The sequence below is a fragment of the Pipra filicauda genome, unplaced genomic scaffold (assembly GCF_003945595.2).
Source record: "Pipra filicauda isolate LSUMZ 115617 unplaced genomic scaffold, ASM394559v2 scaffold205_size1947385_pilon, whole genome shotgun sequence".
NCBI classification, from domain to species: Eukaryota; Metazoa; Chordata; class Aves; order Passeriformes; family Pipridae; genus Pipra; species Pipra filicauda.
In genome coordinates, this window is record NW_024104316.1 from 363,673 (window position 1) to 391,523 (window position 27,851).

The window sequence follows — 27,851 nt, forward strand, 5'->3', positions numbered from 1 at the left end:
TGGTCAGAGGGCTGGAAACCATGAGGAATGAGAAAAGCTTGAACGGACCTGGGATTGTTTAGTCTAGGAAAGAGCAAGCTGAGTGGGGAGCGATACCAAAAGCTTTAAGGACATAAAAGGCTGCTGCAAAAAGTGAGGGAATGATCTGTTCTTAGTAGCTATGAGGAAGAATATACCAAGTCATAGGCTGAGCAAGAAATTTAATCACTAGGGAAGACTTACATAAGTGAAAGGCTGATGAAGTACTGAAACCTCTGGTGCGTGTGGGGTTGGTGACAGGAGGCCTTCAGAGCACCCATCTCTGGATAGGTATGAGAGGAACTCATCTTGCTTTGTCTGGTGGGATGCACTGTGAGACCTTTGTAGTTCCTAATTGACTGGAAGATTATTTTCCAAGGCTTGTGATGAAGTCTGCCTCTTCGGAGCAGGCATTCGTTTCCCAGATGCTGCCGACCTTCATGTCGTAAGACATCAGGGATTACATGCGGCAGTGACACTTCGTCACTGCTATAGCAGCAATTCTCCAGGGTCCTGGTCAGGCTGAAGGCTCACACTGAGGTGGGAGGAAGCCTCACTGTTAAGGACAGTGATGCAGAGCGTGTTCACCTACGGTGGGACAGCAAGGGAGCCCGTGGCTTGCTGCTTGACTCTGTGTACAACCATAACAGATAATGCACAGGCACAGCCTTTGTCCTGATGACATTAGATGGTGCAGAGGAATCCCCCCCACCAAGGCAGAGCTCCCCAGCACTTTATTTTTGCTGGTTCAGGGGCTGGCTTTGGCCGTGCTTTTCTAATTGTGAAAATTCAGAGCATGTCTTTGTGTCCTAAATAGACGATTGTCCTGATCCTCATCCCTGGGATCCATTATGTCTTAGCAAATTACTTTCTCTCTTTTAAATGCCTTAGTGATTAAAGATGCCACAGCAGATACCCTTAATGAGTACAAAAAGGGTAATAATTCCTCTTGTTGGCACTGAATGCAATTAATCAGGCCCCTTTACTTGCTTTTTAAACAGATGAGGCATTTAAGGCCAAGCAAGTTTTTAATTGGACTTTAATGTCTCTCATTTACTTCATTTTGGCACAAGCGTAGGAATTCCCACCCCCAGGTTTGCTGTTGGATTTATTCAGGCTCAGCATGGAGTGAAGACTCAGCAGCAGACTTGAACATGTCCTTCAGCCTGTGCCTGGCCCCGTCTCATTGCTTGGTCCTGCTGCAGCAGCACAGAATTGTCCAGGCAGGAGCAGAGCCAGGTCATCCAGCCCAGAGCCCACTTCCAGCATGGGACTGACATTGGATATTAATAATGTTTTTTGAGTAGTCATCGACACAAGGGTGCAAAATAGCCTGTCCTTTTTCATCAGGTTTCCTTGCCTTGAAGGAACTGTTGACTTGAGAGTATTCTTGTGGTTATCTGAACGCCCCTGATGGATGTCCATGTCCTAGCCTAGACTCTGTAACTTCAAACATGGGGTGAACTATATCTCCTAAGAGATATTCCTGAGATCCATGGCCAAGAGGAGATACAGAGGCCTTGAGCACCATTGCAGATGGATGTGTGCATGTAGATGTTGTTAATTTACGCCTGGAATTGCCATAGGAGAAAAGATGATGACAGGCATCACCTAGCTTGCAGCCCCTGCTCCCTGCTGTGAAGCTGGAACCACCTCTTCTTCCACCTCTGGCCATGAACCATCTTGCCTTTGGTTCCCTTCCCTTCTGTATATCCTCCACTGCAGTTTGGGGACAGCAGTGGCCTGTCACCACGTCCCAGTCTGTGTTTCATGCAGGGATGTGTTCAGCAGCCCAGCTTGGCCAATTGGCCCCTGTCCCAGCTAAGCTCTTCCCCCTCAGGGGGAAAAGGCATCAGTCTCAGCATGTGTGAGCCTGCCTCTGAGCCTGCCTGCCACTCTGCAGGGCGGGTATTCCTCTGACACACAGGAGAGATCCTGAAACTGCCTCCAGTGGGTTTTTCCAGGGGCGTGCTGTGCCCTGTGCAGAGTCAGGCCCATCTGTAGTTCAGTGGACAGTGTCTGTGGGCTCCCACCCACAGGAGGGTCAGTGGATGCCCATGAGCTGTGGGTGCCCTTGGACAGGTGAGATGGCTCTTAATGCCACTGGTGTTTTTTGCCCAAAAAACATTTAGGAGAAATCTAGAGACAAGGGTCAACAACTTTGGTTTCTGCATCTCTGATACTGTGTTTGATGGTTGTGCAAGGCTTGTGTGTAGTCCTGATGTGGGAACCAAATCTCCCCAATTTTATCTTGTGCTGAGAATATCTTTGCCCATTTTATCCCTTAACACCACTTTCCTGCTACCTGCAGATAAGGATGCCCAGAGCCATCAAGTCTTGAAAAGTAAGGGGGAATTGGCGGCTGAGCAAGGGTCAAGGTTTTATTGTGTGATCATGATGTGAAGGGCTGTAGATATCTTGATGAGATGTTCAGGGATAAAGGCAAATTAAAGAGCATCCAGCATGTTCTGTATCCCTGCAGAATGAAAAGGGCTGGCTGCTGGTCTGTGCTCCAGCCATGAGCAGGGAATGAAGGAAATAAGAGGCCAGGTCCTAGGCCATTTCTGCTCCTCTGGCTGGACAGTATAAGGAGGGGCAGACAGCTTTGTCCAGTGGCTATGGAACCTGCCAATATGCCCTTAATCCAGAGTTTGTAGCCCAAATATATCTATGTCAGGAAGCTGCTACCCCAGGTGACTCTGGCCAGCCATTCTTGCATTGAGAGTCTTCTGTCTGGGGCTTACGGAGTTGTCATTTTCTTTGATTTAATTCCATATAAACTGCAGAATTATCTTCCTTTAGAGGCTTGCAAATTACGGAAGCATAAACCACGCTAATGATCTGATAAGGACAACTTTGGATACGTTCCCAAGAATGGCTACCCCTGGGCAGGACTGTGCTCGGAAAGCACCGATGGAGAGCAATTTGCCATGCTCACCTGGCTGCCTTCCTTGGGCCCCCCTCCCCAGATTCCTCCATCTCTCAGGAACGAGAATCATTTCCTCTCTGGCTTCTTGCAGAGGCAAAGGCCCTGCAGACCTGAAGTTATCTCTGGAATGTGTGTAAACACCGAGTTCAATGGGACACTGTTTGCCCCCCTCTCCTGGGGGGGTTTAAGAAGGGTTAAAATGAGTTTGTTTTATGGGTTCCTATCCCTGAGAATTGTCTTCCTCAGAGGGCAGCCCAGCTGACCCCAGTCCCTGTGTGTGCATTTCTCAGCATAAAGGGGAGATTCGGGGGGGCCCCACCATGCGGGTGGGATTTCGCTCCTCCAAGAACAAGGTAATGAAAGACCAAAGTGGTCTTCCTGCCAAACAGGGAGCTGGGAGGTGGTGTGGGATCGCAGTGCATGTGCAGTGGGACTCGGCGTGTCAGCAATAGTGTGACTAACAGGGTTTAGGCAATCCCTGGACACAAACAGATCAGGAGAAGGATGGGGCAGTTCTGGTGCCCCCATCTTCAAAGAGTGATGAAGAGTAAGCAGGGGGACAAAACCTTGGGAGTGACATACAGGCTGGGACAAAATGCGTTTCAATGAGAGGCAGAAGAGCTCTATCTGTTTGCACAAAAACGAATTCAGATGTAAGTTCATTATGGTCTACGAGTACGTCACTAATGAGACTCGCCTAGAGACCAGAGTGCTCTTGGATTTAGAATAAGCAGCAGCAACCAGAAGCTAAAGCTAGAGAAAAATCAAGCATTAATACCAATGAAATGGTTAACTCCTAGTTGTGTTGTCAGCGCTGGTGACGCACTGAGGCTGGATCCCTTCCAGAAAACAACACTTTAACTGAAGACAAAGAACCAGGCTTAGCACAGAGGTGATCAGTGGAATGGCTTGGCCTGGTATATACAAGGGGTCAAACTAGATGATTTAATGATCTCTTTTGGCCTGAAAGCTCTCTGTTCTCTTAAGAAGATAAATGAAAAAGCCCTTTCACAAAAAGCAAGCACTTGAGATATGTGTGTAATGAACTCTGCTGCTTCCAGGGGAACGGTGGAGCAGGATCTGCAGGAAGCGTGACCTTGCCGCCTGCAGGCTGCCCGGAGTTGGTGGCCATCTGTTTCGTGGCAGTGGCTCACCACCATCGAGGCCACCACTCTCCCATGTGACGTTTCTCAGCTCTGTTTTTAATTGCCGTCTCCCTGCATTTAAGTGACATTTGCTCCCTAATCTCCGACAGGGTGAAGAGGCCAAGCGGGATGAGCAGCCTCCTGGGGAAGATTGGCGCCAAAAAGCAGAAGATGAGCACACTGGAGAAATCTAAACTGGACTGGGAGAACTTCAAGGAGGAGGAGGGGATTGTGGAGGAGCTGGCAATCCACAATCGAGGGAAAGATGGGTAAGAGGGACTTTACCTAATAGTAGTCCAGCATTTCCCACCACTTCCTATGCATGTGGTAAGTCTGTTGCTTCCTGCAGAGTTCAGAAAACCTATGGGATTCCTTAAGGATTTATTCTAGGGATGCATAAAATCAGTAGCTCCTGTAGCCATCACAGGGAGACAGGTAAGTCTGCGAACATCTGTCACTCTCTGCTAACAACCTTGTGAGGTCTCCAAGTCCAGCCAAAGTCTGGCTTTATCAGCTCTCCTACTCCTGGTACAGATGCAGTGTGAGCTGGTCTAGTCCAGCACTCCCACGAGGAAACACAGTTGCCTTTGCACCATTTTCTTGTTTCAAACTGGGAGGTATGGTTTGTTCTGTTCTTCAAATGACGTGTTCCAGCTGCATCTGTCCTCCCTCCCCCTGCATAAAGATGTTGCAAACCCAGAACAGCTGGCAAGGTGCATTAAGGATTATGGCAGCGCTGGGCGTTGGTTGTGTGCATCAAGCAATGTTCACTCCAATGAAGTTAATGGAAGCATCATAAAAGTAAATGGCAATGCTGTAAATAAAACAGAAAGTTAATAACATGCACTGCAGGGAGTGATAATGAGATCAGAAGCAGCATTTCCACTACAAGTGCTTTGCTAAGCTCTGGGAAAATGTGACCGGCTTAGTGGACAGATCGTAAAATGTATATTTTATTATAAGCTGTTCTTTTACTCAGCAGGAAAAACTCAGCTTCTGCATTCCAACAGATTGGATTTTGTATTTCAAAATATATATATATATATATGTATAACTGTCAAACTATCAAGTAGATATTTCGGTTTGGTCTTGCACCCTTCCACAACACCCATTCTCCATCAGATCTCCCCTGCTCTGTTTCTGGCCACACGCCCTTGAACACGTAGGAGTGCCGGAGAGGGGCAGGTGTTCCTCCGAGGTCTCTGAAATCCAAGGGGTTGAGTGATTTCCACCACATCCAGGTGTGGCAGAGCAGTGTTTTGTGCCATCTCTCGTGTTCCCCAACTTAGTATGTCAGCCTTTCTTGGCCAGTGCTGTTTCCTTTCCCACCACATCCAAGCAGGACAGCTCGCTCTTCACACCTGGCAAACCTTTCCAAAGGTGCTCACATAATGGTCCTTGAAGGCCAAAGGAGGCATCAGCACATTGAAAAGATGAGCAAAGCAGAGCAGCAATTTTAAGAGCATCTTTAATTCTTTAAACAGTTTTGTGTTTTGCTGCCTGTCACATCCCAGGCTAGAAAACTGCTGAGCTCTTGGCAAGGGTTTTTTGTCGTTAAACAAATAAGGAATGTAATGCAGTGATAACTTTAGACACTCCTTACAAATATGTTTGTGCTAGCCAGGCGTGTAGTGTGAGGGGATCAGCTGAGTATCTGCTCACTGGGAATTACTTCCACTTCAAGGTAAAGGAAGGGAGAAGGGAGGAGCACTGATGGAGGTGCAGGCCAGTGCATTTCTGCTTACAGGCCACCTCTAAACGCCTGCAGTGTGAAGGGTGCTGCTCCCCTACAGAGCAGCCAGCCTGCCTGGGGGGCAGGTCACAGGCACGGCTGCTGCCAGCCTCAGGTCATTTCACAGGAGCCTGTTGTCCCTTCTGCAGCCGCCTCTTCTCCTTTAATGATGTCAGCTGTGCTCACCCTTCAGTGAGCAATCATTTACACATCTCTATAAAAATTGTAATGAGCCGTTGTTAACCCTTCAACCCAGGCAGGAGGAAGCGGGGCACTGCCTTTAATCCCTGATGCTGTTAGAAACCTCTGCTCCCCACGTGTCCTGCTGTGTGATTGTAAATGTCTGCCTGATAGGAAAGCCACAGCCCACTCCTGGAGATGTTTGTTCGATGCCACACAAGCCTGTGCGTTTACAGAGATGGTCCATGCGTGTCTCAAGGAAGGCAGGAGGCATTACTTTTTGCTCAGGAGGGAAGGCAGGCTGAATTTTTTTTTTGTGGTAGCCTTGTAGAAGTTGCTGTTCACAGCCCCGAGCTCCCTGTGCCTTGTACCTCCCTTGTGCTTTCTCCAGCAGCGACACGTGCTGGGCCAGAACACCAGCAGCCAGTGGAGCAGTGGGGCTGTGGCATCTGTCTGCTGCCAATGCCAGTTATCAGCCAGCCACAGCCTGAGCCCAGGATTCCCAAGGCAGAGGGGACATGTGCTGCTGCCCCTTAGTTCTGTCCCCCCTTGCCTCTGATTTTCTGCCCCTTGTATCACCAGCCTCAGCCGGTGATTTGCCTTTCCTTGGGAGCAGGATCTGAGCTTGTGCAGCCTGTCTGTATCAGGTCCTGAGGGCCTGTCCTGGATTTGAGAGGAGGGGCTGGAGTGAGGAGGGGAGGCAGCTATGCCCTTTGCTGTTGATCTCTCTGATGTGCTTTATAAATGGAAATGTGTTAGTGGCCTCTTAATTGGGCCACCTTTGTAGGGCAGCCCCGTGGGGGAGCAGCCGGCCCATGCACTCCTGCACCAATGACTGATGGCAACTGGCAGGGGACAGGCAGCACCACCGAGACCCTCCCCAGAGCAGCTTGCAGCTGCCCTTGTTAGCAGAGACAGCCTCGCTCCCAGTGGGTTTTCCTTCCTCTGCTGTGGATCACAGCTGCCCTGTTTCCAGGCAGGTTGATAATTTACAGGAGGGTATTGATTCAGGTAGCAAAGGTTGTTTAGACAAGCGCAAGACGGGTGTTTGTGCCTCACTCGTGCACTTTGGACCGTGTTTGGCGGCGCCTTGGTGTCGGCTGTGTGGAGCTGGCTGAGAACAGAGGCAGAGCTGCAGCTCCAGCAGGGCCTTCAGGGCAAGAGGGGCTTGCACCGACCCTGCAACAGCCCTGCTCGTGTCTGTCAGCACCTCCAGCCTGTGTGTGCCTGCAGCACAACCCGGCCAGGCCCCGTGTATGCCCAGGTAGTGCCTGTAAGGTCTGCTCTGGCCCCTACAGCACTTTGCTGTGGCCGGCCAAGGACAAAGCCGTGGGGTGACGTCGCAATTCCTCCTCCATGCAGCACTGCTGGCCGCGGCTGTGAGACCACATTCCTGGTTCATGATCCATATCGATCCCCCCGGGAGCCAGGCCCTGCCCACTGGAGAGGCACAGCAGTCATGGAGGAGGAGGAGGAAAAAAGGGCGGCTGACCCCTTGATTTCCCGTTTGCTGACCCACTGGGAGACGGGTATCGCAGAGGGGCCAAAGGAACTTCAGGCTCAGTAGCTCGGGCTGTTGCTGCCCAGGCAGTCAGGGTGTTCCCAGATAACAGCAGTGACTCCTGTCCTTGCCTTCCCGGCTGTGGTTGTGGTCGATGTTTAGCAGTGGAGGGGGAGGAAAACCACACACCCAGCAATATGACACTAATATACAGCGTGACCCCCCAACTTCCTTCCCGTGACCTCTCCGAGCCCGGCCCCCGGAGCAGGTCACCTCCCTGCTTGCAGGGATGAAGGAAAGCGACACTCCCCTGCCACCTTTCCTGAACCGGTGTGGGGAGGGGGCCTGGGCTCTGATGGCAGGGGGAAGGGGCCAGAGAAATAGCTCCTCACAGCCTGCATTAGCCGTGCTGATCCCTGCCCCTCGCAGCCGGCGGAGACGAGCTGACCCAGTTGTGTCAGCACGAGACAGGCTGGAGCTGCGATGGGGCTGGGGTGGCAGTGGGGACACGTGGGGCTGTTCATCCGCTTGGGGGGATCACTCGATGAAATTAATCTGGATTAATTAATTTCCAATGATGACTGGGTGGGCAGGAGTGTCAGGGCCATCCCTTGCAGCAAGGGCAAAGGCACCCTGGTGCTGGGAGGACATTCAGCACCAGTTCCATAGTTGTAGCATAAAGAATCACAGAATCATGGAATCCAACCTCCAGCAGTGAGCAGGGATATCTTCAGCTAAATCAGATTGCTTAGAGCCCCATCCAGCCTGACCTTGCAGAGACCTCATCATCAAAGGTCCCTCTGTCCAAGAGGAACCACTGCTGGTGGCAAGAGAGGGCTTCAGCCTTCCCATGCAGCTGGGTCTTGGGCACCTTTGTGCACACTGCCAGCCACCCAGCAGCCTGGAAAACCCACAGAGCCTGTCATGCTCATCTTTCCTTGGCCTTCAGTCTTGCTTGGTGAGCAGGCACCAGCTGCCATGCAGGAAAAGCAGTGACCAGCAGAGAAGCTGAATGCAGTGGTTCCCTGTGCATCTCACACAAGCGTAATGACCTTGTCATGACAGTCCAGTGTTTGCCACCCTGGAACAAATGCAAAACAATTGTGATGATTCAATTACAGCTCCTGTTTTGAATTGCAATTTCGCTCCCTCTGTAGGTTAATTAGTAGCACAGCCCCGGGCTGTCTGTGGCAAGGGTTTGCAGCAAAGTACATTAAAATTCAGCTACATGCCATTAATGAGTGGCAAGGTGCTTTTCCAGGCACAGGCCTGCCTTCTTCCTCACAGCACTCAGGGTGCCACACTGAGGGGCAGCAGTAAATACTCAGCAGTGGTTAAAAGCTGGTCTGTGGCTGGGAAGCCCCTGGCTTGCATCCCTGAGCTGCTGCAGGTTTGCTGGGTGATGCTCCTTGCATCCCTGATGCTCCCTGTGCCTGTTACTGGCTTGTATCATGGGTTGTGCTGCTGCGGATGGGTTTGAGATGCTCTCCTGTGTGTTGCAAGGGCCTGTTCTTATCCCCTGCAAGGTGTCTGTGAAGGACATTTCTCAGCTGTAGGAGAAGAACTGGAACCTGAAGCAGCGAGTTCAGATTTCCAACCTATGGGGACCCCTCACCTCAGACCTCTGCGAGTCCCGCAGAGGACAGCCAACAGGCCACAGAGCAGTTTTGGTGTCCATAGGAGGTGTTCAGTGCAGCGATCAGCTCGTGGAGAGAGAGGGAGGGAGATGGATGGTGCCTTCCCTCCCTGCTCATCCCTTTGGGTGGGCTTTGGCACTGGCTGCTCCGGGCACTGCTTACAGCCTCTGCCTCCCTGCAGGTACATCGAGAGGAAAGCGTTCCTGGAGCGCGTGGATCACAGGCAGTTTGAAATCGAGCGTGACATCAGACTGAGCAGGATGAAGCCCTGATGTGCCAGGGGTGGCCGTGGTGGATCCTGCTCCCTTCTGTGCCCGAGGGCTGTCTGGGGGCTGCCGGCCACCACTGGACCACCCAGCACGGAAACCGTTCTCTACCCAAGACTCAGCCTGTACATCTCAACGTGCAGGTTTTTCCTTTTACTGTAATATTTTGGGGAGGGTATTTGTCAGTGGGCAGGGGGCACTTCGAGGGTTAAATGGCCCAGCAGGTGACAGAAGACACGGGTCTGATTCTGGCAGCAGCTTTCCAAGGAGAAGAGGAGGTGGCACCAATCCTTTGCCAACCCCAGGTGCTTCTGGCTGCAGGAGGAGCCGCCAAGGCTGGAGGGTGCTGGCATATTTGGTGGTGAGAGTGGAGCTGCGGGAAGGTTCTGTGGCTGCTCTGTGTGTGCGAACTGTGGGCTGGAGCCCTTCTCCCTGCTCTGCCAGCCCCGCAGCACTCCCTGCCCCTCCGCCCTCTGCTCCTGTCCAGACAAAGCCAAACTGTCTGTACTTGTTTGTGGGGTCTGATGATGCTGGGGGGGGTGTTAAGCAAGCTGATGAAGAAATCTTCCTTGTTCACACTGTCAAGAAGATGGGAGCAGCTGCAGCAGGCAGGAAGGGCCAGAATCTGAGTGTTCACATGAATAAAGTATTCCATCCCAACACTCTTGCATGCTGGCAGCTTGGTTTTTGCGGGAAGCAGAGGATGAAGAAATTAAGGGTCACATGCAGTAAGGAGTGTCTGACTGTGGTCCCTAAAACCCATGCTCAGATGTGCCTGGTGTCTGCCCTGATAGCAGCCTGGGGGTCTGAGCAAGTGCTTGGATCACTTTCCCGCTGCAGCACTGGGCCTGATGGTGGGATTAAATCCAGAATTGGGGGTGACAATGTCAACATAGACCTGTAGCAGTGCTGCAGGAGTAAAGAAGCCCCCCGAAGGCATGGCCATGCAGGGACACTCAGAAAGTGCAGCTGCCTGGGAGGGCAGGCCAAGGCGCCTGGGTGTGGAGCGAGCGGCCGGAGCTGGAGGCCAGCAATGCTCCGTCATCCTGGCCATCCCTGCTGACCTGGCGCTGGTGGAGCTGGGCAGCTCCCAATGCCTGGGCTGTGCACACCCTCGGGGTAGAGGTGCTCACCAGCGTTTCCCCACGGGGTGCTCTGAGCCCGCTCGGTGGGGCAGCCCATGCTGGTGCTGTGCCAGGGGAAAGCGGCACGAGCCCCATCCTTCCCGCTAACAGGGCGAGTGATGCCGTCGCTGCTACTGGCCCCTTGCCTGTGGCTCTGAGCCTTGGGCTCACATGTCCACTGCTGAGTCAGCCCTTGCTCTGTGGACGTGTTGCAGGATAGACAAGAACAAAACACCACGTGCTTGGGGGAGCTGCAGCCTTTGGCGCCCTGTTCTGTACAGAATCAGCTGTAATGGACCTGCTTAAACGAGCCTGAAATTGGACAGAAACAAAACAATGGGGTGATGACGTTTTCATCTCCAAACACTTCCAGGCCAGTTTCTGCTCTGGTTTAGGTTGCAAGGACAACTGGGCACCACTGTGGGGATATCTCAGCTCGGGGCTGCTGGGTGGCAGTGAGTGGCCCTGGCTGGATGGTGGTGGGGCTGCAGTGCAAGGCAGGTGCTGCAGGAGCTGGGCTGCTCTCCTGCTCAGGATGCTGGTGCCGGACCATCTCCAGCCCCTTCTCCTTGTGTGCTGGGCTGGGAGGTGGCCGGTCCTGCCCTCCTTGCAGAGTCCCTCCCAACAGGGACTCCAAGGCAGCCAGGGCTTGTTTTGCTGTTTTCCCAGTGAAATGCCGGGACAGCAGCTCAGCCAGGGCGGCCACAAGTGGGGCTGGGCGGGCTTGGCCCACTGTGGATGCTGAGCAGGCAGCCAGGGAAATGATTTGCCTTTTGCTTCATTGGTGCTGAGAGGAGAGGAGGAAATATTTGGGTTGTTCTCTGCCCCTTGTCCCTTCATGTCTGCGCTCCTGGGGCCTGACACACCGGACAGAGCTGGGGAAGGATCATGTCATCCCTGCATAGGCTGGGTCCCTGTGGTGTCTGGCTCCTGGGGGCTGCTGACCAAAATCTTTGCTGCGGCATGGCCATCCCAACTGCACTGTAGGGCTCTTCCTGCACCAGCAGCTTGGCAGCACCTTAGGGTCAAAAGTAGGTAAGAAGTAGAAAATAATTCTGTGCATTGTATTATGAGCAAGAGTGGAATGGAGATGCAGTGGGAACCTTTGGAGATCCCAAAGGCCTGAGATACCAAACCCAGCCCTGCTCTTAAAAGCATTAAAGAGCTCCAGGCTGTGTCCAGAGTGAGTCCTGCGGCAGCATCTGGCTCTGGATGGCTTGGGGGTGGCTTTGGATTCACACACACTGTGGGATGTGGCCAGCACTGGCATGCTGGTGAACTGGAAAGATTGGTGACCCTCAGTATATTGGATCCTTCCTGCCAGCCCCAGCTCTGCTCTCCACAAACCCTCCAGCCTCTCTTCTCCAGGGTTTTTCCTTCCCTTCAGCTGAGCCAATGTGGAAAATTTTGAAATCTTGGAAGCAACCTGACCTGCTGGAAAAGTGCAGTGTAACGGTGGTGGCCGAGAGCCTCGGCTCCCCTCTCTGCAGGGCTCCCCACCTGGCGGCAGCGTGGCGTGCCCGCCTCGGCCTGAGGATGCCGGGATGCAGTGCCAGCTCCCGGCCCAGCAAGCTGGGACAGGCTTGGCGGGACGAGCGGGAGGCAGCCTCCAGCCTGGGCTGATTCCTGGCTTCCTCTACGCTCCCAAGCGTCCTGCGTTTTTGCTTGGTTGGATCATGTATTCCTCGCCTCTCTTTCCTGAAGACGAGGAGTGATTTACAGGTCTCCAGAAAACACAGCTTGGCTGCTTTGGAAGGGAAAAACAAACCAACCAAACCCCTTCTCTGCTTGCTATTTCGCCTTCCCACGAAGGGGGGTGGCCCCAGGACCCGCCAGCCCTCGGTGTCCCCGCCAGCCCTTGGCGTCCCCAGCAACTCTCCGCTTTCTGCAAGGAGCAACGTTCCCAGGAGATGTGGGTCCCTCTTTCAAGATGTTCCCACCTTGAGCTGTCTTCTCTGGGAAGCTCACATATCCTCTGTGGGTCGGGACCCACCCTGAGCATTTGTTTTGGGGTAATTTTGGCCCTACAAGGAGTCCCTCTTGGCCAGAGCATCACCTCGCCCCGAGGAGCTCCCCCTTCTCTGGCTGCCTGAAGGGGCCCCTTGTGCAGCTGAGCCCCAGACAAGGCTCCAATTGTGTCCGTGTGCCCCGATGGTCGGGGCTTCTGCCGTGGTGTCCACATGCTGGAGCCACGGGAAAAATGGCTGTGTCCAACCCGCACCCGCAGGCTCGGCTTTACTGAGCTGTTGGGCTTTGGGGAGGCTGTTCTGGAGCCGGGGCAGTTGCGATGGGGAGGTGATGTCTTGCATTTAATGCTGCTTTAGTGACAGGGAAGGGGGAATAAATGTCGGTTCCGCTGGCTGCCTGGGGGTGCATCTCATGGCCCCCACCAGGCTGTCCCAAGGACTCGATGGGATCCATGGACTGAGCTGCCATGGGGCAGAGCGTGGCAGCTTGGAGAAGGAAGGAGCAGAGTGTGGAACTGACCCTGGGAGCACCTCCCCGCAGCCAGGGCAGCAGTTCCCCAAGGGGCAGGGCTGGTGCCTGGCAGGTGATCCTGGCAGCACCACATCCTCTTTTCCAAGCTGCCACTTCCAACCTCACAGCAGTGTCCCATCCAGCAGCAGTGGGTCTCCCACTCCGTATGAGGACGGTCCCCCCCGGGGGATCCTTGTGCTGTTGGTGAGTGCTGGCACTGGCATTTGAAGCTCAGCTGGTGTTGGTGGCACAGCCAGCCCTTCCTGCTCCCCGGCGAGCCCCGGCTGGGGGCGAGGATCAGCGCCAGCCCTCGCCAGGGAATGAATGGGGAGACAAACAGAGCCGCTACTGTTGGGGCAGCCCAAGGCCCGCACTCGGCCTCAGCTTCTCTGGAGATGAGGGGGTGCCCTGTCATCCTGCTCTCAAAAAGCAAGCAGTCTCCCATGACATCTTCTCTCTGCAGCTAAGAACTGACCCAGCCCCCTGGAGAAGCACAGGGATAAATCCTGGTTGTGATCCTGTTGGGTCCCGTGATATTACAAGCCAAGAGAAATGTCCTCATTATTTCCAGAATATTGAAGTCTAATAAATCCTGTCCTGCCTTATAGGATTTATTTCTCTGTTCATTGCTAGGAGACTCAGTCCCGTGTAATCCTATTGCTGCTCCAGGAGGTGAGGAGAGGCTTTCTGAAGCACGGACCTGGCAGGGCTGTGGGCAGGAGCAGGCAGCCCTGGATGGAGCTGTTGGTGCCTGCAAGCATCCCAGTGCCAGCCCCTTTCCCAATATGTCCTGCTGTCCCAGAGCTATGCCAGGCCTGGCATGGGTTCACCAAAACACATCTCATCTGATGTTTGCGGCATGGCTGGGCCAACGGAACACTGATCAGCAATTAGCCAATTAATATGGCATGGCTCAGCACAGCCTGCTCCCCCTGTCCCATGCATGTCTGCCGTGCTCCCCTAAATCCCACTTTAAGGGCCTCTGACACCTTCTCACACCAGAACCAGCGGGAAGAGCTGCGAAAAGCCAGGAGAAGCCAGGCTGGGCACAGCCAGTCCCCTGCAGCCCAGTGCAGAGCCAGCCGTGCCTGGCTCGTCGTACACCAGGGACCCTCTGGAAGACAATGACAGACATGTGAATATGGCTGGAAATTTTGCCACTGAAGTGTTTTCCATAGCAACCGTTGCTGGGGCAACCTGCATCCCGAGCAGCATCCACCCCGAAACACCCAGCCCCGTGTCCACCAGAGCCAGCAAAGAACCACGGCTTGGGACTGGCGAGACCCTCGCTGTGCCCCACCACCAGCAACACAGGGATGTTCGGGCAGCGCCAGCCCAGCTCTGAGCATCCCCAGTGCCACAGGGCCCCTGGAATGCTCCACTTTTGATCTTCTTTTTGGCATTTTGTTTTCTCAGAGGTGGGAGAAGCCGAAGGGAGACCTGTTGGTGCCTGTTGCCCCCCGGGCACTTGGCTGTGGAAGCAGGGGTGTGCAGGAGCCATTGCTAGCTCAGGGTGTTCAGCAGATGCAAGCAGTGATTTTGGCTCCAATGGACCAAAAATGGGATCGAGTTCGACAGGGAACACTTTGATCTGAGCATCAGCACAGGGAGAGGGAAAAATGAAATCCCCACTGCTTTGAAGTCTGAAAGAAGGGAGTTTGCGGCCCCTCCGCACCTGCCTGAAACCATATGGTGGGAGCTTTACCCTGGGGACACCCCAGGGATCCCAGGAGACCCTTGCTACTGGCTGGGTGGGCCCACACGAGGCTCAGGGTCTCCAAACACACCATGGCCTCATGGGATCAGCTGCATTGGTGGGAGAGGGGCTGGGGAGCTTAGAGCCCATCCCAAGGATGCCCATGGCACTCAGTCCCTGCGCTGTCACCACTGTCACCAACAAGAGGAAACCACAGTCCCCCGTGCTGGGGCAGCTGCGGTTTGCGGGTGCAACCGCAGTCTCTGCCTCCGGATATCTGCCAACCTCGGCTGTGCCTCAGTGTCCCTTTCTGCCAGCCATGAGCAGGGAAACGTGCCTCCAGCAGGGGACAGCGGTGGTGACTCTCAGGGAGTAGAACAAGCCCTGCTTTTTGGAGAAGGGCATGTGTTTGCAGTCTGGCCTCTACGTTGCCACTGCACGCTGATGCGGCCTGTGGCCCAAAGGTAACCCCTGAGGGTGAGAGGAAATGCCATTGCGGGGACTGTGGCCGGAAGGCACGGGCAGGGGCAGGGGCACATTCCTTGCCTGCCCCCGCACACAGCGCTCACTCACTGCCCGCGGCTCTCACGCGGGCCCCGCGCCACCCACTCGCCCGTGTGCCCACGCAGCTGCATTCACCCCTCGTGTCCCTTTCCGTGGTTCCCTGCGTGCTCTCGCATGCTTGGGGAGCAGCGTGGGTGTCCATGCAGCTTGTGCGTGTCCACAGGTCCTGTGTCCCCACACAGCTCACACATGTGCATCCCACAGCTCCCAGGGAGCCCCGCGGCCCTCCCCGCCTGCTCCCGGCCGTGCTGCTGATGGCAGGGCCTGCGGCGCGTGGCAGATGCCAGGTCCAGGCTCACCAGCTGTTGGGGTGCCCGTGGGCCACGTGGGCGGGCTGTTGGAACAGGCCAGGCGGGCGGCAGAGGTGTGCCATGTATGCCACGTGTGCCATGGTGTGCCATGTGTGCTCTGCCATGTGAGCCATTGCACCTACACTCGCCCGTTACCTGCCCCTTACATCCCCCTGCCGTTACACACCCTGCCCGTTACACACCCCAGAACACCCCAGTTACGCTCCTGTCACCCTTTGTTGCACACCCATTGCACACCAGTTACACTCCCATTACCCTTTGCTCACTACACACTCACTGTACAGCCTTTACCCTTCATTTGCACACCTATTGCAAGCCCTTACACACGTTGCCCTTCACTGCACAGCTGTTTCACGCCCGTTACACTGCCTTACCCCTTGCTGCACACCCGTTACACACCCACTGCATGTCTTACACACTCATTGCCCTTCACTGCACACCCATTACCCTCCTTTACACACCCGTTCCATGCCCTGTGCACACGCATTGCACACCCTTTGCACACACATTGCACACCCTTTACACACCCGTTCCACGCCCTTTGCACACGCATTGCACACCCTTTGCACACACATTGCACACCCTTTGCACACACATTGCACACCCTTTACACACCCGTTCCACGCCCTTTACACACACGATACACACTCGCCCCGCCCCCTCCGCCCCGCCCCTCTCGGGCTCCGCCCCTCCCGGGCCCCGCCCCTGCCTGGGGCCCCGCCCCCGTGGGCGCAGCCAATGGCGGCGGGCGGGGCCGGGGCCGGGCGCGCGCGGCGCTATAACGAACGCTCCGTGTGGCGCCGCCGCCCGCGCGCCCCGGCCCCGGCCCCGCCGCCCCCGGCCCGGCCCGGCCCGGCCTGGCCCCGGCCCTGCTCCCGGCCCGGCCCCCGCCGCGGCCGGCCCGGCCCCGCGGGAAGATGAACTACCTGGTGAGCGGGGCGGGGGGAGGCACGGCGACGTGCGCGGGGACAGGCGGGACGCGGGGGAACGGCTGGCGGGGGGCCCCGCCAGGGAGGAGGAGGAGGAGGAGGAGGAGGAGGAGGGGATGGAGGAGGAAGGCCGCAGTCCCCCCACCATGGGTTGGGCCCCTTCGGTGCGGCCGATCTCGCTGGCGTGACCTTGGCCGAGCCCCGCCGCATCGGGGCGGTCAGGCCTTGCCCGCCCTCCGTCGCTCCCGGCGGGTCGCGGCTCTGCGGGACCCGCAGGGGCCCCACCGGGGCCAGGGGCCTCCCCGGGCCTCCGCCCCCCGCCCCGCCGGGCAGGGTGGCACCGGCGGCGGGCAGGGCCCGGGCAGAGCCGCGGGAGAGCCGGGGATCGGGCCCCGCCGCCCCGGGCGGGCCGCACTCCCCCCCGGGCAGCGCTGGCAGGTGCCGTCCTGGCCCGGGCCGGGGACCCCGCGGGGCCGGAGGGGCCCAGGCCCGGCGGCGGGAGCCGTGGGATGGCCACGGACACGGCTGACTCACCGCCCCGGCACTTCCTCCCCGGCGGCGGAGGGAAGGGGCGGGAGAGGCAGAGGAGGCCCCCCGAAACCGGGGAGGAGGAAGGGCCCGGCCCCTTCCCAGCACCACCTCTGGGAAGAGTGGGTTGAGCTCCAGCGGGGAATCCCTCGGCGGTCGGAGCGGGCAGATCCCGCTGGCGGGAGGCGCTCGGCGAAGCCCTCGGCCCGCGGGGCTCGGTGCCGGCGCTGAGCTGCCGGCCCGCCGGGATGACGCCCCCGCGGCCGGCGGGGCCCGGCTCACCGCCCCGGCGCGGGGCTCTCTTCCAGAACGTGCTGGCCAAGGCGCTGTACGACAACGTGGCCGAGTCCCCGGACGAGCTCTCCTTCCGCAAGGGCGACATCATGACGGTGCTGGAGCGCAACACGCAGGGGCTGGACGGCTGGTGGCTCTGCTCGCTCCACGGCCGGCAGGGCATCGTCCCCGGGAACCGCCTCAAGATCCTGGTGGGGATGTACGACAAGAAGCAGCAGCAGCAGCAGCAAGCGCCCGGCCCGGCGCAGGGGCAGGCGCCGCCGCAGCCGTCGGTGCCCCAGCCGGCTCTGCCGTACCACCACCAAGGGGGATACACCCCGCTGTCGCCCGCCTCGCAGTACACACCCATGCACCCTGCTTATGCCCCCCAAGGGGACAACGTCTACCTGATGCCGGTCCCCAACAAGGGACAGCAGAGTCTGTACCCGGGCTCGGCACCCACCGGACAGTTTCCTCCTGCCCCGGCTAAGCAGCCACCCACCTTCCCGAAGCAGGCACCTCCCCACACCTTCCCCAGCCCCGGCCAGGAGATCTACCAGGTGCCCCCCTCCCTGGGCCAGGCAGCAGAGGCGTACCCCGGGGGTTCTGCCAGTCCTCCCCAGGATGTCTACCAGGTTCCTCCCTCAGCTGGTCAGGCTCAAGAAATCTACCAGGTGCCCCCGTCGCTGGACATGAGGAGCTGGGAAGGGCACAAGCCCCAGGGAAAGGTAGGACGGGGAGACTGGATTGGGGAGCATGTTATAGTTGTGGGGTGCTCTGTGGTCCATGGGTGTGAGTGGGTGGCAGGGCTTGGGCTTATCAGCCCACTGGTGTCTCTTGGAGTGGGCAGCCCTTGTGCCCATTGCTGGAGTTGTGTGGGCATCCTTCCCCGCACTGCTGGCAGGAGGGGGTGCAGTGAGGGAGTCTCTGCAGTGGCTGTGGTGCCCTGGTTGACCTGGGCTGCCCCGCTTGGGGCTGGCACAGCATTTGGCACTTGGGTCCTCATGGTCTCTTGGTGGGCTCTGCCATTGTCACTCAGGGCATGGCAACATGTCTGGTGTGGGTGCAGGGTGCTGATAACCCAAGGGCTCCTTTGGCCAGATTCTGCAGCTGTGGAAGTAGCTGTGGTACCCAGCACAGTGCTGTGAGGTTTCATTCCTGCTGGGAGCGCGGGCAGGAGCAGGCAGCGGGTGCCAGCATGTCCTGGCTGTGCCAAAGAGCCTGCCAGTGCTTGCTGGATTTACTGGTGAGGCAAGGGTGAGCCACCAGCCTGTCCCCAGCATGGAGCCTAACAGCTCCATCCCCGACACCAGGCTCCTCCTGGCTCTGCCCCTTCTCTGGCACTTCATCCCAGGGAAGAGGAGTGAGGTGCTTTCGGTATCGCGTTTTCTGGGAAGGCTACCTGACTCACACCCCTGGGAAGTAGCCAGTGAGGAGAGGGAGCTGCCAATCACATCCAGGGCATGAGGAGCATCCTAAAACTGAGAACCAGCCTGACACCTCAGCCCTTCTTAGCACCAGTTGGGCAGAGTGCCATGACCCTCTAGGTTTGGTTATTTGCCGCGCTCGTGTCACCATGGAACGACCAATTCGGGGGTGAAGCCGTGGGCAGGGGTTTCCAGGCGTAGGCAGATCTCTGCCCACAGCTCGATGCCCGAATCGGCTCTTCCGTGGTGCTCCCCGCGGCCGTGCCGGCCGGGCTTTGTCTCTCTGCGAGGCTCTATCGCCGCTATAAATAACCGGTGAGATCATCCCGTCCCCGGCAGCCTGCACGCCCGGCCGGGGAGCGCCCTCCCGTGGGCACCGCCGTGCCCGCTGCCGCACCGGCGGGTACGGACCGCGCACCCAGCCCCTCTGCAGCCCCGCGCTGCGTCTGGGGGGGATGATGCAGGCTGGGGGGGTGCTCGGCAGTCCCTACATCACTTTTCCATCTTTTTCCAGGTGCTGGTGCCCACCCGCATGGGGCAGGTGTATGTCTATGACTCCCCCAAGGGTGAGCAGGTTGAGTATGATTTCCCTCGCCACCTCATCTCCACGGGTTCCCAGGAGATCTACGATGTGCCGCCTGTCCGAGGGGGGGTCCCGAGCCAGTTCAACCAGGAGGTGAGGCTGCTTGTGGGGTCGAGGGGGTATCTTTGGCTCCATCCTCTAGAATGAGAAATGACCTGGCACAGTTGGGGATCCAAAACTGGGCAAATGGCACCCAAAACTGTGCACTTTATGAAGCTTGGGACTGCTTCTGGGCACCTCCATCTTTCCCAGTTGGTCCCTGGGCAGAGATGAGTACCCATGCCATCTCTGATATATCATTCTGTGTCCCCCTCTCCAGGTCTATGACACCCCCCCCATGGCAGTGAAGGGTCCCAATGGGCAGGACCCAGGGCAGGAGATCTACGATGTGCCCCCCAGCGTGGAGAAGAACCTGCCCCAAACTGTAAGTGCTGCTAGGAACCTCCCAGCTTCTCTATAAGAAAGACAGATTTTTATAGGGAAAACAATAATTCACTCTCCCAGGGATCAGTTTCCCCAGAGATGTGATGGTGTCCCTGGCACTGGAGGCTTTCAGGGTACCAGGAGGCAGGGTGCTGGATGTTCACATCCAGGGGATGAGTTTGGATTCCGTGATGTTTCAAGGTCCCTTCCAACCTGGGCTGCTCTAGGATGTTGTGATTCCTGTCCCAAAGGGCAGGGGAACCCCTGGGGTGCATGGCTCCATCCTGGTGCCCACCCAGTGCCATCGTGCATGCTCAGAGGTGGCTCTTGTGTGCCCCACAGCATTGGGCAACCCGTCTGCACCTCTGTGCCTGAGCCAGGCCAGCCCTCCCAGCAGTGCTGACAGTGCCTGCTGCTCTGCCCTTGCAGGTGTACGACGTCCCCCCCTCGGTCAGCAAGGACGTGCCGGATGGCCCGGCACGGGAGGAGACCTACGACGTGCCCCCCGCCTTCGCCAAGCAGAAAACCTTCGACCCCTCCCGCCACCTCATCCTGGCCCAGCAGGAGCCCTACTTGCCAGAGGATGTCTATGATGTGCCACCGGCAGCTGGGAAGGGTGCTCCTGAGCAGCCGCTCTCCCATGAGATCTACGACGTGCCCCCCAGCCTCAAGAAGCTGGGGGGATCCACCTTCCCCTCCCAGGAGGTGTACGACGTGCCCCGGGACCTGCACGCCCCGGGTAAGGGCTCCGTGGACACAGAGGGCGAGTACATCTACGATGTCCCACCGCAAGTGGACCGCGAGGCCAAGGGCGCCGACGCCAAGCGCCTCTCAGCCTCCAGCACGGGCAGCACCCGCAGCAACATCTCCACGTCCTCACTGGATGTGGTGCCCGTGAAGGAGCCGGCCAAGGGAGCCGGCAAGGAGTTCTCCCTGGACTTGGACGCCGCTATGGAGACACTGGCCAAGCTCCAGCACGGCGTCAGCAGCGCCGTCTCCTACCTCATGTCCTTTATCGGCACCAACTGGCGCAGCCCCGAGCACATGGAGGCCAACGCCGCCAGCATCCGCGGCGCGGCCGAGGGCGTCCGGACGGCCCTCCGGGACCTGCTGGAGTTTGCCCGGGGGGCAGTGGGCAATGCTGCCCAGGCCTCCGACCGCTCCCTGTACGCCAAGCTAAGCAAGCAGCTGCAGAAGATGGAGGAGGTCTACCAGGCCCTGGCACGGCACGGCCAAATGCTGGACGCTTGCCACTGGGCCCCCAGTGCGCTGGCCAGCAGCAAGCCGGGCGCGGATGACTTGGAGCACTTCATCATGCACTCACGTGGTGTCCCTGATGACACCAAGCAGTTGGCTTCCTTCCTGCATGGCAATGCCTCCCTCCTCTTCAAACGGACAAAGCCGGCGGTGGAGAGTGGTGGCCATGGGCCCCCTCACCCCTCCGACAAAGCCAACAGCATCCAGTCCCGGCCCCTGCCCTCCCCGCCCAAGCTGCTGGCCCAGGAGTCGCCCGACGGGCCCTACGAGAACAGTGAGAGTGGCTGGATGGAGGACTACGACTATGTCCATCTCCAGGTGGGCACGGGCGGGGGGGCCACTCCCCACAGGGAGCGTTTGTGCCGGTGCCTCCCCGGCACAGGGGGATTAGGCAGATCTGCTTCTGCCACACATGTCTTGCTCTTATCCTCCAACTTGAGGGTTGTGGGGACCAGGGGTATCCTGGGGCAGGTGGGAGCTTGCTCTGGCAAGGCTGATGTTGCTGACCCCTTCCATGTCATGCTCCTGCAGGGCAAGGAGGAGTTCGAGAAGACCCAGAAGGAGTTGCTGGAGAAAGGCAATATCATCCGACAGAGCAAGGACCAGCTGGAGCACCAGCAGGTAAGGGCACCAGGGCAGGCAGGTAGGCACTGCTGAGCACAGTGCCCAGAGCAGGCAGGGCCTCAGGTCCTGCTTCCCTCATAACCTCTGCTGCCGGTCTGACCACAGCCCTCTTCCCTGTCTGTCCCAGTGGAGGGTTTTATCTTGCCTTCCATACCATACCAATGCTGTGCCAGTGGAGAGGGGCATAGACACCTGGCTTCTGGAGAGGGGTGTGGTATAGTTGTCCTGAGGCTGGCACTGTCCCTCGCTCTTTTCCCTGGGGCTGGTGGCCATGGCCACCCGTGCTGGTGGCTCCGGGGAGGGGGAGCCAGGTGCTGGCTCAGTGGCCACCCTGCCTCACACTCATCTCTCCCACAGCTGAAGCAGTTTGAGCGGCTGGAGCAGGAGGTGTCGCGCCCCATCGACAATGACCTGTCCAACTGGAGCCCCTCCCAACACTATGGCCCGGCACGGGGCAGCGGGACCCTGTGTCCTGCCGACCGCCAGCTCCTCCTCTTCTACCTGGAGCAGTGCGAGGCCAACCTTACCACGTTCACCAATGCTGTCGACGCCTTCTTCACCGCCGTCAGCACCAACCAACCCCCCAAGATCTTCGTGGCCCACAGCAAGTTCGTCATCCTCAGCGCCCACAAGCTCGTCCTCATTGGGGACACGCTGTCCCGCCAGGCCAAGGCCCAGGATGTCCAGCACAAGGTGATGCACTACAGCAACCTCCTCTGTGAGATGCTCAAGGAGATCGTGGCGACCACCAAGGCAGCCGCCCTTCACTACCCTTCTCCTGCCGCGTCCAAGGACATGGTGGAGCGCGTCAAGGAACTCGCCAACAGCACGCAGCAGTTCAGGATGGTGCTGGGCCAGCTGGCAGCCATGTGATGGCCTCAGGGCCACTGTCCCCTCTCTCTGGCCCCCACCCCTCCCCAGACATGTGTTCCCCTCCATGGGAGTCCTCTCCACCTGGTGTAAGCGGACATGTACATAGAGACTCATGCACACCGGGGGGCTGGGGCTCCATGGGGAGGGGAGGGATGGGCTGCAGCCATCATCTCCTTCCCTCTTCTTCCCTCTGGCCGGAGGCCAGGAATGGTTTCAGAGCTGTGCCCGTAATGAAGCAAAGCTGGGAGGTGCATCTATGCCCAATCCTTCCCTGCTGTCCTCTCTCTATACAAAACCGGCAGCCGGTCCTGGTCTGGAGGGCATGGGGCCGTGTCCCTCTTGAGACAAGGATGTGCCTGGCAATTTGAGGTGTTGCTGTGGCTGCCCCGCTCTCGGGGGGACACCAGAGCCACTCTACAGTGGCCAGCAGATTCTAATGGTGTGGAAGCCATCCCCTGTGGTGGTGGGACAGTATGACACAGAGAGGTTGTACTGTCCCCCTGTGTGCTGGAGCCTGGGGATAGGGGTCCCCAGGGGGGTAAGGGATGGTGGGGAGCTGCTGGGGCAGGAAGGGGCTAACCTGTGCGTTCTCACGTCTCGGGGTGTGATACAGTACCAGCTGTAACCGAAACGTGAACTGAAATTGGTGCCTTTTGAACACAGGGGAAGCTTCCGCTGGTTCCCGGAGCTACCGCGTGGCAGCCCCCTCCAAAACTTGGCCCCAAGTCCCCCAGCAGCATAAAGATTTGCCTACAAACGCCCTCCATCTCCTGGGTATCTGCGTGTGCCTGCTGAGGCGAGGGAGAGCCCCTGGTGCAGGGCTGCGGGGATCCTGTCCCCCTAAAAGATCTCATAGCCAATGGAGACTGCTGGTGCACAGAGGTTTAATGGGGCATGTGGGGGGTTGGGGGAAATGAGGGGTGGCAGTGCGGGGCAGTGGGGCCACTCTGGCTCTGGCTTGAGGTGGGGAGGGCATCTCTCACAGGACATTCATGGCCCACCATGGCGGCTGTGGGTTTGGTGTGGTAGAGAGGGCAGTAGCCCAGTCTTGGTGGTCCTGGGAACCCATCCCTTCCAGCACCTTTGGGACACCAGTACCCCAGCCTCATGTGGACCCCAGAGTACTGGGTCCATGGCACTCTCAGTCCTGGGGCACCCTGCTACAACTCAGGGACCATGGCAGACCCGTGGACCCCCCAGCATCCCCAGCCAAAAGGCATCCCCTCTGCCAGCACCCTCAGTGGTGTGACCCCCGGCCCCATGGCCCCCCATGCCCACGGTACCGACAGGGAACCAGAGCCCGGTGCCACGCAGGTGGCTGTTGAGGGCCTTGCGGGTGACACCGGGCTCCACTGTCACCGAGAAGTCCTCGAGGCTCAGCTCCGCGATGCTGTCCATGCGGCTCAGGTCGAAGCAGACGCCGCCCTGGCACAGGGGCACCGGTGGGTCTTGGCACAGCCGAGCACCGAGAGCCCCGGGGGGGTCAGGGGGTGCCGGGGAGCCGATACCTGCACGGCATTGACACCGCCCTCGAGGCCGGTGCCGGTGCCAAAGGGCACCATGGGCACACGGCGGCGGTAGCAGAGCGCGGCCAACTCCTGGACCTGCCCCACCGACTGGGGCCACACCACGGCGTCCGGGGGGGCACAGCTGGGGGACAGGGGCACCGCTGCCAAAATGACTTCCCCCTCCTCGGGGCCCTTCCCCTCCCCAGCTCTCTTGCCCTCCCTGGGATCCTTCCCCAGGGCTCCCAGCCCCAGAGGGCACTCACGGGTGCATGGACTCATCGTGGCCGTGCTGCTCCCGCACCGCCGTGGCCGTGGAGACGTTGGGGGCCCCGACCACGGCGCTCAGGGCCTCCACAAAGTCGGGGGGCAGCGAGGGCTGCGGGGGAACGACCAGGGCTCCGTCAGGGAGGGGCTGGGGAAGCTCTGCCTGCGGCCCTGGCACACACAACAGCCAAGGGCACGGGGCCCAGCGGCCACGGCAGGACGGGAATGCCCTCGGGGACCCCCGGCCCCACCTTGGAGCAGCAGCTGCGGCGCCCCAGGGCTGTCCCCAGTGCCAGCACCCGCCACAGGGCCATGGCAGGACCGGACAAGAACAGGAACACGGGAACTGAACGACCAGGACCCTGCCCTGCCCTCCCCCCTGGCCGCCGGTCCCTCCCCCACACAGACACCTTAAGGTGGCTCCGGCCACGGGGACGGACACGTGAGTGTGTTCCTGCCAGGGGGACCCATCCCACAGTGCCCGTGGTCACATCCCCACACCGGGCAGGGTCCCAGCCTGAGCCGTGTCACCGCCCCCACCATGGCCCTTGCCCTCCCAACTGTCCCACAGCCCCGTGTTCCCATACCTGCTCAGCTGGCCCTGCAGCTGGCCAGGGGGCCCTCACCCTCTGGGAGGCCACATGGCCCGGGCCTGGGCCGTCCCAGCCAGGTGTCCCCATGCTCAACCAACCGTGTGACCACAAGCAGCCCTGTCCCTCTGACTCCATGCCCAGCCAGGTGTCCCCATTCAGGACCCCGTGTTCCCATGCCCCACTGTCCATCTGTCCCATTTCCCAGCCAGCTGTCCCTGTGCCCCCATTCCTGTCCCTGTTCTCACCCAGATGTCCCCATGCCTCCCAGCCCTCCTGACCGGGTGTCCCCATGTCCCCCCTCACACCACACGCCCCCATCCCCAGCCACCAGTCTCTCAGCCACCCGCCTGTCCCCCGTCCCGCTCCCACCCGTCCCACGGTGGGGACAAGGACACGGTGCTCAGGGGTGGCAGCGTTTATTGGTGTTTATTGCCAGGCTCAGTTGGCCTCCAGGATGGAGTCGATCCAGTCGCGGAGCTCGGTGACACGGGCGTAGACGCCGGGCGTCTGCGTGTCGCAGGGGCTGCTGCCCCAGGACACGATGCCCACCAGGGTCCAGGCGCCGTCCTTCTGGCACACCAGCGGGCCCCCGGAGTCGCCCTGCACGGGGCACTGGGTGAGCACCAGGGAGGGGCCCAGGGGGGCCGAGGGCAGTGGGGTGGCCGGGGGCACCTACCATGCAGGAGGAGGCTCCGTCGGCGCCGGCACAGACCATCACGTCGCGGATGCGGTAGCCCCAGAACTCCTTGCACTGGGCGTTGGTGAGCAGGGGCAGAGCCGCCTGCTGCAGCACCGCCGGTGTCTCCGAGTCTGCGGGAACAGGGCCTCAGCTCCGGCACCGGAGCGACAATGGGGACAAGGACACGGGGGCAGAGGTGGTGACAGGATGGGTCAGGGTTGGGGATTGGGAATGGGAATGAGGAAGGGGACAAGGACGGGGATAGGGATGGGGATGAAGGCAGCGAGGGGGACGAGAAGGTGCCGTACCACTGGAGTCAGTGAGCCCCCAGCCGGTGGTGACGCAGGTCGTGCCCCCCGCGAACTCGTCGGTGGCCTTGGGCAGGCAGACGGGGGACACGCGGTCCGAGAACTGCGCTGGAGTGGCCAGTTTGATCAGGGTGATGTCGTCGCGGATGGTCAGCAGGTTGAACTTGGGGTTCTTGAAGACCTGGAGCAAACAGCACCGCTCCCAGCGCCCGTCCCGCCCACCAGGGTGCCAGGCACTGGGCACTCCTCAGGGACCCATGGGGACGCCGGGGAACGGTCCTGTGGGTCCCGTGCTGGCCGGGTGCCTGAGCTCCAGAGCCCAGCCCCTGGGACACGGGGGAGCAGGGACACCCTGTGCCACATCACCTGCAGGGATGAAGGGGACCCTGGGGGCGTGACCCCCATCCCTTGGGGCTCCTGGGGACACCCTGGCAACCCGGCCTGAAGATGGGGGGGAGCAGGGACACCCCAGGGCATCGCAGCCCAGGGATGTAGGGAACCACGGACACCCCAGGGAAGCCTGACCCTCAGGGAAAGGGCAACCAGGGACTCCTTGGGGACCCAACCCCCAGGACAAGGGGGACCCGGACACAGCCCCCCGAGTCCCTGTGGTGGCCCAGCAGGCACACAGCCCCCGCCCCAGCGGTACCTTCTCGATGGTCAGCGTCTGTTGAGCAGTGCTGGGGTTGTTCTGGTCATAGGCACCCACCACCACTTTGTCGGTTTTCCTGGGCACGGGCAGGCACTGAGCACAGGGCACGGGCACGGGGAGGGGGCAGCTCTCACAGCCCCGTGTCCGTGCCCAACCCCGCGCCGCCAGCAGCAGAGCCGGTGCCTACCTGACGCCGCAGTGGGCAGCGGTGACCACCCAGTTCTCGCTGATCAGGGACCCGCCGCAGAAGTGGAAGCTCCCGTAGCGCTGCCGGGGAGAGCTGCCCTCAGCACCCGGCACCGCCGACGGGTGCTCTGTGCCCGGCCCCCCACACGGCACCCACCCCTGGCCCGGCTCTCACCTGCAGGGACACCTGCCATGGCCAGGACCCCGGCACTGCCGGCTCCCCGTTGACGATGCGGGTGTAGCCACGGACGACGGGGGCGATGGCGGGCACGCCGCAGTCTGCGGGGCACAGGCGGCCGTGGCACGGGGGCTCCGGCTGCTCTGGCCCCGTGTCCCCTCCCCACCACTGCCACCCCACCAAGCCCCAGGCCCACCCTGCCAACCCCCACGGCCCCACGCACCCTCAGGGAGGGTGGCACGGGCAAAGCCCACCAGAGCCAGGCAGCTCAGCAGCCACAGCAGAGCCATTGTCACTCGTCAGGATGGACTCTGCCTGGCACCCGGTGCCTCTTATACCCACCCTGGGCACATCCCCGCAGCTGCTGGCCTTGCCACCGCAGCCTTGGGAGATAGGGTTGCACCTGGTACGGTGCCACCAGCACATTGCCAACCCTGGAACCATCTCGTCACCCAATTCTTTGATGTCCCGGGGGCCTGGCCCTGTGAATGAACAGAGACCCTGTGCCCCTGCCTGGGTGGCAGCTGGGAAGGGCTCTGCAGACCTAACCTCAGGTGAACTCCATGGTCCTAACCTCAGGTGAACTCCATGGTCCTAACCTCAGGTGAACTCCATGGAGTTTGGAAATTCCACCATCCCATGACAGCCTATCCTGGCAGCCCAGAAAGCTGAACGTATCCTGGGCTGCATCTCCAGCAGTGTGGGCAGCAGGTCAAGGGGGGGGGATTCTGCCCCTCTGCTCCACTATGTTGAGACCCCACCCGGAGCACTGTGTCAAGCCCTGGACCCCAACATAAGAACAATGTGGACATGCTGGAGTGGGTCCAGAGAAGCTCACAGAGGTCCGCTAAGGAACAGAGTGCCTCAGCTATGGAGGGAGACTGGAAGAGTTGGGGTTCTTCAGCCTGGAGAAGAGACAGCTCCAGGGAGACCTTAGAGCACCTTCCAGTGCCTAAAGGGACTACAGGAGAGCTGGAGAGGGACT

General features: G+C 59.3%; 4 protein-coding genes across 5 annotated transcripts in view; 2 read left to right on the forward strand and 2 right to left on the reverse strand.

Moving 5' to 3' along the window:
* Window positions 1-10,070, forward strand: part of CFDP1 (craniofacial development protein 1) — a 59,210-nt gene extending 49,140 nt beyond the window's left edge. The window contains exons 6-7 of the mRNA XM_027716131.2: window positions 4,203-4,361; window positions 9,324-10,070. Of these exons, the coding sequence (XP_027571932.2) occupies window positions 4,203-4,361; window positions 9,324-9,414 (250 nt within the window). The 3' untranslated portion in view covers window positions 9,415-10,070. The remainder of the gene's footprint in view (window positions 1-4,202; window positions 4,362-9,323) is intronic.
* A 6,402-nt stretch (window positions 10,071-16,472) lies between these two features.
* On the forward strand, window positions 16,473-23,362 carry BCAR1 (BCAR1 scaffold protein, Cas family member). Of its 2 annotated transcripts, XM_027716123.2 has the most exons (7): window positions 16,473-16,510; window positions 17,347-18,039; window positions 19,253-19,414; window positions 19,641-19,745; window positions 20,174-21,319; window positions 21,533-21,622; window positions 21,983-23,362. In XM_027716123.2, the coding sequence occupies exons 1-7, from the start codon at window positions 16,499-16,501 to the stop codon at window positions 22,496-22,498; spliced, it is 2,724 nt and encodes a 907-aa protein (XP_027571924.2). In that variant the 5' UTR covers window positions 16,473-16,498; the 3' UTR covers window positions 22,499-23,362. The 2 variants fall into 2 exon arrangements, with proteins under 2 accessions (XP_027571924.2, XP_027571923.2); XM_027716122.2 differs by lacking the exon at window positions 16,473-16,510 and having other exon boundaries at window positions 17,233-18,039.
* Window positions 23,363-23,665: 303 nt separating this feature from the next.
* Window positions 23,666-24,608, reverse strand: LOC113985392 (probable D-lactate dehydrogenase, mitochondrial). The gene is made up of 4 exons (XM_027716126.2): window positions 24,522-24,608; window positions 24,270-24,382; window positions 24,007-24,148; window positions 23,666-23,923 (listed from the first exon to the last, which is right to left on the reverse strand). The coding sequence occupies exons 1-4, from the start codon at window positions 24,582-24,584 to the stop codon at window positions 23,666-23,668; spliced, it is 576 nt and encodes a 191-aa protein (XP_027571927.1). The 5' UTR covers window positions 24,585-24,608.
* A 665-nt stretch (window positions 24,609-25,273) lies between these two features.
* LOC113985390 (chymotrypsinogen 2-like) lies at window positions 25,274-27,156 on the reverse strand. The gene is made up of 7 exons (XM_027716124.2): window positions 27,090-27,156; window positions 26,864-26,967; window positions 26,690-26,769; window positions 26,500-26,578; window positions 25,851-26,031; window positions 25,540-25,673; window positions 25,274-25,463 (listed from the first exon to the last, which is right to left on the reverse strand). Exons 1-7 carry the CDS (start codon window positions 27,154-27,156, stop codon window positions 25,302-25,304), a joined length of 807 nt encoding a protein of 268 aa, XP_027571925.2. The 3' UTR covers window positions 25,274-25,301.
* Between the last annotated feature and the right edge of the window lie 695 nt (window positions 27,157-27,851).